General features: G+C 41.0%; 1 protein-coding gene across 1 annotated transcript in view; it reads left to right on the top strand.

The window, feature by feature from the left end:
- Positions 1–4,603: 4,603 nt before the first annotated feature.
- The window catches only part of LOC118416423 (protein O-linked-mannose beta-1,2-N-acetylglucosaminyltransferase 1-like), a 27,209-nt gene continuing 20,266 nt past the window's right edge, over positions 4,604–11,546 (top strand). Inside the window, exons 1-2 of the mRNA XM_035821521.1 lie at positions 4,604–4,629; positions 4,847–4,896. Of these exons, the coding sequence (XP_035677414.1) occupies positions 4,852–4,896 (45 nt within the window). The 5' untranslated portion in view covers positions 4,604–4,629; positions 4,847–4,851. The remainder of the gene's footprint in view (positions 4,630–4,846; positions 4,897–11,546) is intronic.

The raw sequence follows: 11,546 nt of genomic DNA, 5'->3' as shown, positions 1-11,546 counted from the left end.
ATAAAATGTGATTATTTCCTAGAGATATACCCTTTGATGATGTCTTGTACTACTATGTATGTACCAACCTCCCAGGAGTGCATCTGATATCATGTCCACTTGTACACACCTGTCCACATGTGTACTTGTCTGATGGAACAACTACAAGTACACACAAGTGGACACACAAGCACACACTTGAACCTTGAGGTCATCCTACAAATCACTCAAGACTTGGACTGGGATCTTAGAGATCATAACATGATGTTGACTTTGACCACAGTTAATGTAAGGCCAAAAGGTGCACAAGTCACAAAAGGAAAACACTGTTAGATTTGAAGAGCGTGAATACAGTCATTATCAATGCTGCCTTATCATCTTACATGTCCTGCTAGTGTCCTAATGACTGTTCCTTTGTGCTGTGTGGAAATGACTGACAGCAGATTTTAGCTCTACCAATGTCCTTCCTCCTATTTTGGGGACAAGGGTCGTCAGTAAACCACAGGCCAGCTCCCAACACCCCTTACCTACTTGATCCTTGATGTTGGGGACATCGCGTGACAAGCTCTGTTTAACTGTGTGCTGGTGTGAAAGTTTGGGGGTGATATTTTAATTTGGGGGGCGGGCACGCATTCATTCATTCAATCACAGCTAACTAGGGTCAACGCAAACTTTGAAAAGCAAAGCCCCACAAAACTAACTAGCCCTCCTCTCATCCAGGATGGTCGGCATTCTTCTGGCCAAAATAGCTGACCGCTCACGTTTTAAGGGAAGGGTATCCGCCTTGTTTAGGAGTGTAGTGGGAGAGATCCCCTCCTCAGCTGGCCTTGTCAGTTCCCTCTCTGACAGCAGACCTCTATAGTTCAATCCTCCACACGGCTCCTGTTACAGCCAGTAGGCTGGGTAATCAAGTATGCTAACATTGATACTCCAAGCTGTGCTCCCTACCCTGGAGATGGCGTCAGACATGACAGGGGAATGTGGACACTGTTTGTACAATGTGTACTTATAGAGCAGGGCCTGCCACTGACCCTGCCACTTGACAGTATCCCTTACCTCTGTACTTCCACACATGATAATGCCACTTACTCTCAAGTGACTCACTTATGGGATTCAGATCAGGTTTGAATAGGGTCTACTGTTTGAAATACAGTAAGGAATAGCTGTGACGAATATTGTTTGATGAAGAAAAAAAATGCTGAAGTACTTAAACCATGCCACAAGTTTTTAGTCAAGTCATTTTTCATTGTCTTACATGTAGGTATAATGCCCTTACGGTTTTCCTCCTCTGTGCTATATGATTACATGTCAAAAGCAACAAGAAAAAATAACAACAAAACATACTACATTGTAGTCCCTTCCTGTCTCCCAGAAGAACAAAAGATAGAAATAATGTAAATGAATAGTTGAAACTGATGATTATTGATTTTGTCTGACATTGTTATGTTCCTTATACAGTATACACTGTATCTCCCTATCATATAATAAGATAACAATGAAAACTCTGGGCTAATTATCTCCTTTCACATGTCATTCGTGTTGTAGTTGTTGTATCAGTAGTTTCATACCTTAACTGCTCTAGACCTCTAGTTCTAGTTCTAGTTCTCTTGTGCCAAAAAATCTACCAACACCTTAGCATGTCAGCACACAAGTGCCCCCTACCAGATACACATGTATTTGCAGCATCTGTTACTTGGATCCCAGCAGAAAAAAGTTAACTCTGTGGCTATAGACCTTCTTGTGTTTTAGTCCCTTCTGGAATAATTGTGACAACTGATATCCATACAATACAATTCCACTTACTGTGAGAGATTCGAGTTCTTAAAACAGATTGGGTTGGCTCGTGATGTAACACGTTTCAGTCCTTTTTTGGTTGGGATATCTTCGACAAATAACTTTCGTGCGTTAGATGCCATTCCTGAATATCGTGATTTACAGGTCTCCGAGTCCCGCATCAAGTCACATTCCAATACTCAAGGTCAAAGTCTCTGATAATGATATGCTCCCAGGGTTAGAGAGCATGTCAGGTGGCAAAGAAATACATGTAGGTACCAGTATATGTGCAAGTAATGTTCTACTGAAGTTGCCAAATGAAATAATCCTTGTTGTCAAAACGGTAGATGTTTGTCAGACATTAAGGGATGTATTTCACTGATAAATGGTAACACTGTGACTATGTTTGTTAACATGTCAAAGGGAAATGTTACACAATCCTCTGACAAGCATTCAATACTCCCAGTGAACCTAGTGCTTGTCAAGCTTGTGAGGCTTTGAGGCTGGGAAACCTTCTGAAGGTATGAATCAAGTCTCCTACACTTAAAGTTGTTACTGACTGATCTGGCTGAAGTTTTGTTCCCTTCAACTGCTACTTGAAGTATTTCAGCACGTTGAGAATAGAAATGTATTTTGTATTCATTGGAGTTTTCTTTTATACAACCAGTGATGTCTCTCACTTTTCAATGCCTGTCAGACACACTTCAGAGTTTTCTGGTTGTGTAAAAGAAATTTCTAATATCCTGGTATGAATCTATGATCTCCAAACCTGGTGAAAGTATCTTCAGAAGAAATGTCTTTACTTTGGTAAGAGTAACAACACACATTTTAACTATAGGCTCAGTGGATTTATCATTCAACAATATGTATATATTGTGAATCAAACTTAATTTCAATATTACCGGTAAAACTGAATTAAAGACATATTTATCACATTACTTGGATCAGTTGAATGTCTTTTGGCTAAAAATAGAAAATTTTTGCAATAAGAATCAGGAAACATAAAAAATGTAGCATTGGAACTTCTAGCCTGTGTTTACACAATCTCTTGCTGGCTGGGGTTAATGACCCCCTCCCCGAGGGCGGCGGCAATACTATAGGGCCAGCCGCTAGGAGCGCGATTTTAGTCAGGCTATGGAACTTCTGGCACAAAAATTGTGTCAAATCCATTTCATATTGACAATAGAAAACAACTGTCTTTCCCTTTGTTTGTTTGTTTAAAACCTATCCTACTAAATAATGTAATTGGCATTATGTAATACTGATTGCTCTTAGATCATGATACTGTACAGTTGCCAGTACCACAGTGCCATCTAGCAGGTTTTTCTTAAAGTGCACAAGATGCTGATATCAGCTGTCATAATTCTCTGCAGAATGAAGATCAAGTTCACCTTATTCTTACCTTCCAACCCCTAAAGTACATTTAACTTACTAACGTTACTTCCATGTGTGATGCTTTGTACAATCTGTATTATATCCCTACGGCCATGTGGCATGTTGGATACACCCGATCCCTCGACCTGGAAATTAAGCAACACGTAGTCCGGTCAGCTCTTGGATGGGAGACCACCCAAGGATGACCGGATGCTGTAGCCAGACCAAAAATTTCACAAAATCGTCTTCCAGGAGGGATGTAAAACGGGGTTCCCGTGCTTGAGGAGGCGCCTCTACCACGTTAAACAGCCTCATTGCTCACACTTTGGGTACATACTAGTACTGGCTGCAAAATAGTATACAACCAATATTCACTGCACGGAAACAAGAATATCTGGCAATGTCTGGTTTCTTACACTACCGTGGAACTTGACATGTCTGGGGCGTGTAAAGGAATTTCGAGCCACGGTGTGTCCGGTGCCGAATATCCCCAATCATTGCCGGACATGGCCATGTCCGGTAGTTCGCGGTACCCGCACACTGCGTGTTTTGAGAAGTGGTTGAGTGAAAGGGTAATGTGTATTCAAGTGATAATTGCTAACATGTTGTATGAAAGAAAATGGTTCTAAACTGTATAGAAGTCTTACTGGAATGAAGACAAGGAAGTCTCTTTTTTTTTAGTGTATCAACAAGGCTTATCATTATGCTAAACGTAGAATTTTTTCTAACTGTTGATTTGTTCAAATTATGTGTATTTCCCTAACATTGTCACCGAACAGTGTGGAAAGCCTTTGTGCCCGTCATTCCGTGAAGGCACGGGGCCACTTACATTTTCGGGCCCTAAGACCGTCAAGCCGGAGCAAAATTACCCCCAGGGTACCTTATGGGTCACCTGCGGTGTACTATATAAAGCGGGCCTGATCAATAGAGGAAGGGTCCGACAAAGGGCCTCGCTACTCACTAATATTTTCTAATATATGTCCCCAATTCAAATAACTTAAAAATTTCTGTTCAGAGCACGGAGGTTAAAAAACGATCTTCAACCCCCTTTCGTGTGACCAAAGAGCTATTATCAAGAAAAAAACTCTTAGGTGTGAGAAAGAATGAAGCATAACATTATTGTATCGACTTCACTGTCGAGTGTATTTGCATACCTGACACCTACATACTAAATATCCTTTGTTTGAACGAACAGTGGACCTCTGGCGTCGCGAGCCCAAGCCGGGAAGTACTAGCCCCCGTCGCAGACTACGCGGGATTGGCTTTTATCTTACGGGGCCGTGCAAATAAAATACTAAGGATAGGATGACTACTTGACCGGTAGAACGAGTCTACGACAAGAAATTACTACCAGAATTGTACCACCGACAAATAACCGACGTCGTAATAGTGCGAAGTTTTCCAACCTGTGTCTTATGTGTCTTTTTTGTNCAGAGTCTCCAGCCCACCACCAAGTATGTCTGTAAGTACAGCAGAGCCTCCAGCCCACCACCAAGTATGTCTGTAAGTATGGCACCAAGTATGTCTGTAAGTATGGCACCAAGTATGTCTGTAAGTACAGCAGAGTCTCCAGCCCACCACCAAGTATGTCTGTAAGAAAGTGTCTTCAGCTGACCACCAAATTATGTGACTTTGTGTGTGTGTGTGCGTGTGTGTGTCTGTGTACATATGCCTGCGTGTATGTAGTTCCAATTACTTATGATATTTGTGTATGTTTCAGACCAGATGCATCATGCCATGGCTCGTGTCTTCGAAACGTTCAAGGACTCGGTAGGAAACTTTGCCTTTCTGTCACTGTCTTTTATTAAATTGTGTGCTTCTACAGACATGCCCATGTTTCTTGTAACAGTTGTAACTGTGCAGAATTCAGGCACAGTTGTAACTATGCAGAATTCAGACACAGTTGTAACTATGCAGAATTCAGACACAGTTGTAACTATGCAGAATTCAGACACAGTTGTAACTATGCAGAATTCAGACACAGTTGTAACTATGCAGAATTCAGACACAGTTGTAACTATGCAGAATTCAGACACAGTTGTAACTATAACACATTCTCAACTAAAACGAGAAATTCTCCATACGATATCTGCAGATTGCAGTCACCTATCTGCAGACTGCATATACCTATCTGCAGACTGCATATACCTATCTGCACACTGCAGTCACCTATCTGCACACTGCAGTCACCTATCTGCACACTGCAGTCACCTATATGCAGATAGCAGATACCTCACTGCAGACTGCAGTCACCTATCTGCACACTACTGTAAATGTGCTAAGACTGCATACACCGATCTGTAGACTGCAGTTACATATCTGCAATCTCCATACACTCAGGTGAATGCAATCAGAGTGCAGTCTATATGGATATAACTTATATTATAAGTCTGTATATTCAAAATGTACCTTAAATCATCAATTTAATGTTTACTATGAAAATAATACAACACAGAACCCTGTTAACCTGCATCAGATCTGTCATACAAAAGTCATCACAAAACTACCTTATTCATGTTATTGTTTTCTTATTGAAGAGTTGACCGTAAGCCCCTTTTGTCCTCATACACATAGCTCACGGTAGGGGGGCAGCGTAAACGCTTTAAGAACAACCTAAAGGCAAACCTCAAGAAGTATTTCTTGTATGAGGGTCTGCATGAGGGGGTCATGGTAACGCTTAACGGTAAATTCAGGAGGCCCGGTAACGTTTAACGGTAAATTCAGGAGGCCTGGTAATGCTTAACGGTAAATTCAGGAGGGTTTACAAAGCACAACTGTAATGATTGTCCTATTCGTACAACGCTAGATTAGGGTATCTCATTGTGTGAAAATATCTGACTATTATAAGTCATTGATATTTGCTTCCCATGGTGCAGTGTTCCTGCTACAGAGGCTGCGACAGCAAATTTCTTATGGGGAGGGGGGACCTATAGTTGCAGACAAAATTTTCAGCACATGGAGCACCCAAAGCATGACGCATCCTAGGGGGGTCCGGGGGTATGCTCCCCCAGAAAAAAATTTAAATCACGACCCTCTGAAATGCCATTTCCTTAATTTTTCGGCAAATTTTTCCAACATACAAATTTAAGCTAAATTGACCTCCATCCCCCGACATATTTCTGACCATTTCGAGCTCGGAACGCACAGACGTTGCAAAATAAGTCTGTCGAAATTTCAAAATCTTGACCGTCTGAAGCGCCATTTCCTGCACGTTGAAGGACAAATTTTGCTGGCAGAGGAAGCTAAATTAGATGACATCAGAGTTTTATTAGAGAGAAAAGTTTTTTGGGGCGACAAGCCCCCAACACATTTTCGCCAGGTCGTCGTGAGCGCCAAAGGCGCAAGCCAACGCGTCGCAAGGGAGATCCAGAGAAACCTCATTTTCTGCATTCGAGGAGTAAATTTTGCCTGAAACTAAGCTAAATTTGACACTGGAATCTGTATGAGTGAAAGGGTTTTTTGAGAGCGAAGCTTCCGCGACATATTTTTACAACCAGTGCTGAAGACCGAGAGACCGGGGAAATTTTGAAATCTGGACCCTCTGAAACGCCATTTCCCGCATTTTCAGGGACTCGTCACTTGTTACGAAGAATTTCTTGGTAACGCTTAACGGGAATTCGGGATAACAAATAACGATTAACGTTGAATTAAAACAGCCAATAACGCTTCACGAAGAATATACCGGTAACGATTAACGTTGATTTAGAGCGGGTCAGTAACGATTAATGGTGAATTAAAATGGCTCGTAACGCTTAGCGGAAAAAGGCATGCAGGCCCTCTTGTATGTGCCAGTTTATGCTAAAAACGTTAATGACCCACCTGTTTCTCATTGTATATGAGAAATGTATGGTGTCATATGGCCCAGTCCTTTGCTATTACCACCTCATAAAACAACCCATTGTCGCTTCACTCATTTGTTTGTTTTATTTAGTGCTTATAGCAAAGGACTAGGCGTTATGGCACCAATTATACAGTATACACACTGTACAGTACGGAATGGGTCATTACCCCTTAATTATACATACGGGCTATTATACTTATACATAATCCTTGTGACAATTATGCATAATTGTACATAACCTTTTGTGTTCTTTTCATATAAATAGATTTTCAAAATTGAGTACTAGCCCCACAATGTATTTGTGACCATATTACCTCTTCCAAGCTTAGTGTGATCCCCAGGTTATGATATGTCAGGGCTGAGAATACCAGGATCTAAGGTTTAAGGTAAGGTAAGAGAATATCATGATTTTATTTCTGTTCTGCGAGTTGTCTGCAATTTTCAATAACTTTATTTAAAAGCTCATCATAATCATCATAACTATCAAAAGTCCTAAGTTGCCTTTTCCCTTATCTCCACTATCATAACCATCTTGAAATCAACGCAGTTGGTCATAAAAACCTTGATAGCAAATTGAGATATTTCAATATGAAGAGGAAATTCAATGTATGCCTATACCTTTGTGCAAAATTTCAACTCATTCAATGAAAAAATGAGCCTGTTATAAAACCAATGGCATTACTTTCTGAACCACCCTTGTAGTCTGGCTTGAAGTCTTGCCATTGCTAAAACAGAAGCTGTCCCCTGCTGTTTGTATTTACTTAAGGATTAGTGTATAACAAGGCATGACAGATTTGTATCAGAGTCCCATGTGAACTCCCTTGCCCCTGTCAGAGAGAAAACACTTTCACTCACAGTTTCAGGCAGGCGGTAAAGATGTACTAGTAGACTTAAAAGTCATCACAAAACTAAATTATTTTTATCAAAGAATTAACCCCAAACCCCCTTTGTCCTCATTCACACCACTTGCTGTAAAGTTGCATTTAGTGATTTCAAATCTCCCACATTGGAGCGGCTCAGCCAATGAAAATATTATATAGTTTCCCCCAGGGTTTAAAAAGAAGTTTCCCTATGCTCAATATTTTGCACTAATACCTGTCTATCCAGGGCCAAATGTCTAAATGTTCCACCACCATGGCTGTTTTACAGAGGATGGATTGTTGTAGCAGTCACATCTGTTTTGTGTTAGACCATGAGAGATTAAAGCTTTGGCCTGTTCCTGAATTACCATCTCCCCCTGATCACACAGTTTTGTACTCTCCAAGCAGATAGAGGTTGAATCACATAGATATAGTAGTAGTCGGAAAATTACATGGGAGCCCGTGTAATTTTTTTTCTGACTACTACTATATCTACACGACTCAACCTGTGCTTGGATGGTAACAGTTTTGTGTGTCTTTTATATGTGCTACATTTTCCAATTAGTAATCAACAACAAAATGAGGAAAATACCAGATGATATTATATAACATTCCAATGATTCTGCAAATCTGCCTTGGGATATAATGAAGCATTGGTATTAAATTTCTTATGTAATGGTTATATACAGTCAAACCTGCCCGAGCGACCACCTCTTCTCAGCGACCACCTGGCCATTTCGACCGCTTTTTCTCGGTCCCGATTTTTTTCCCCATTGACGTAAGCATTAAGCGACCTTTTCTCAACGACCACCTGGCCAACGCGACCGCAACCGGCCTAAATTGGGACCCATAACGACCGCATTATTTTCAAAATTGAGGTTTTCATCGATTTTTCATGATAACTAGCGCGATTTTGTGCCGAAATCGGCCAGTTTGCGTCAGATTTTGACTGCCATTACGATGTTATGTTTAGAATAGAGATGGCGGCGGTCAATGGCTGGGCCAATGGGGCAGTCTACTGATGGGAGGAAATTTCGTTGTAAGAAAATCCGAATTTAGTTGTTACAGAAGTTTTTTTCAATCCATATCATTATAAAGTGGACGGATGCTGAAATATATATAGCCTCATACTTTTTTAAAGAAAGACCTGTGTAGCTCATACCTTTTAAGAAAGATCTGTGTGAGTGCTTTTGTCCAACTGTACTGTACACCTGTGGGTAAGTACGCTATCGGGACGTACCGGGCATCGAATTCGAAAGGTGCACCTTAGTTATTTCAGATATAGCAATCAAGAACACAGCGACACATAAAGGCTTGTATGGTAACTGACGGCATCAAAGTTCCCTTACTGTCTAAAACGTTATTGTACAAATATTGAGCTTTAAAACACTGTATCGTATTATAGCTCGATAAAAGCTTGGGGTTAAATTTACAATTTACAGTGTGCGTTTTGTATTTGACATTAAAACTTCTTTGCGTGCGTGCAGTGTGCTTGCTATTTGCCATTAAACACAACGTTTTGAGACCGATACTCTTCTCAGCGACCACCTGTCCAAATCGACCGCTTTTTCCCGGTCCCCCGGGTGGTCGTCTTGGGCAGGTTTGACTGTAGTTAGAGACTCAGTTTTAATTGCCAAGCAAATTTAGGATGTAGGAAGATAAGGTTGTGGTGTTGCATGAATCTTGCATGAATGTCCACATTTATCAATGAATAAGATACAAAGAAAAATTGTCTGTCCTACATAAGAAATTCAGTCTGGCAGGATGCTAGGTAATGACTGAAAAAAAGTAAACAAAGGGTCTCAGCCCTCTAAATCTATTCCACATGGGGAAGGCAGGGTCATGTAAGGGCCACAGCCAGCAAGTGGTCTGATCTGGAAGTCTCTACCAGACGCTGGTTGTTATTATACAGTAAGGGGAGAATTGCCAGGGGAGTTTTGCTACCAGAGGAGTTGGCTGCTGGAGGGGGAAGCATTTGCCTTTAGGTCCAATTCACATTGGAAGCTACCGTCATGTGACACTTAGCTACCGTGACGGTTTGTCTTTAGAGAGGGTCAGCATGGGGGGGTCCCGACAACGATTTACGCTGAATTCAGAAGAAGATTACGCTAAATCAAGGAAGGCAATTACGCTAAATTTGGTCGCCTCGCTACGAATTACGTAGATAAGATGGCTTTCCCTACGAGTTACGGGAAATAAAAATAGGCTGCCTACGCCTTATGGAAAAGAGCATGCAGACCCCCTTTAGACACATGGGCGGAAGCTGACGGTTTGTCTTTAGACACACGGGCGGAAGCGTAGCAGGCCGCAAGTGGAGCACCAGGGTACTAGTATTGCGTGCAAATCAAAATGGCGCATATTTTTGCCTTGCTACAGTTTATACCTGAATACTGTTTATGTTTTTAATGTTACTACCCGCATTTTCCTTTGTATGAGACGCAACATAGAGAATGGGGCACATGTACAAGACTGACGGGCAATACGACCCTGAGGCTTGAACTTGGCTTTGTAGAGGCTATGAAAACTAGCTAATTTCTATGAATACCACTGATCATCTATCTGATTCATATATATGGCAAGAAATCGGACATAGAAAAACATGACCCATTTCAGAACTTTACAAATAACTTTACACTGAAGAATACAGCACCCAAGGGAATTCAATGTTTAGGCAAGACTAATTTGAAAGGTTATGTAACCTACTTTTCTTATGCTGTCCTAGACATTGTTGTCTTTATACCAAATCTTACATATTTTATCTTTCAGGCACGGGTCATCTATATACCACAATCTACGTTTAACAACGGAGAAATGCTCCGAGAAAAAGACATTAGTTACATCTTGCAGACACAGGCTCTCCCATAAAACAGAGGTCCTGAGAAAAGAAATATTTCCAAACCTTACACTTTACACTTTACAGACGTCTAGACGCTTTTATCATAAGCACACAGGCCAAGCGAAAAAAAGAGGCTTATTTCCAAATCTTACACTTTACACTTTACACGGACACGGCTCATTAACCACATTACAGGCTGAGAAAAAAATGGAGGCCTTTCCTAATCTTACACTTTACACTTTACAGACACGGCTATCTTTAGCACACAGGCCCTGAAAAAATTCGAGGCTCTTTTTCCAAAGTTTACATTTACACTTTACAGACACGGCTAATTGACAATGACCCACCACTCTCAGCGAAAAAAACGGGGCTTTTTCCAAATCTTACACTTTACACTTTACAGACACGGCTATCTCAGCACACAGTCCCTGAGAAAAAAACGAGGCTGTTTTTCCAAATCTTACACTTTACACTTTACAGACATGGCATCATCTTAGCACATAGGCCCTGAGAAAATTCGAGGCTGTTTTTGGAAAGCTTACATTTACACTTTACAGACATGGCTCATTGACAATGACCCACCACTCTCAGTGAAAAAACGGGGCTTTTTCCTAATCTTACACCTTACACTTTACATTTTACAGACACGGCATCAGCTTAGCACACAGGCCCTGAAAAAATTCGAGGCTGTTTTTGGAAAGCTTACATTTACACTTTACAGACACGGCTCATTGACAATGACCCACCACTCTCAGTGAAAAAACGGGGCTTTTTACACTTTACACTTTACAGACATGGCATCAGCTTAGCACACAGGCCTTGAAAAAATTCGAGGCTGTTTTTGGAAAGCTTACATTTACACTTTACAGACATGGCTCATTAA

Source organism: Branchiostoma floridae, chromosome 5 (genome assembly GCF_000003815.2).
Source record: "Branchiostoma floridae strain S238N-H82 chromosome 5, Bfl_VNyyK, whole genome shotgun sequence".
Classification (NCBI taxonomy): Eukaryota; Metazoa; Chordata; class Leptocardii; order Amphioxiformes; family Branchiostomatidae; genus Branchiostoma; species Branchiostoma floridae.
The sequence above is the reverse complement of the archived record's forward strand: the minus strand, read 5'-3'. Positions and strand labels throughout refer to the sequence as shown.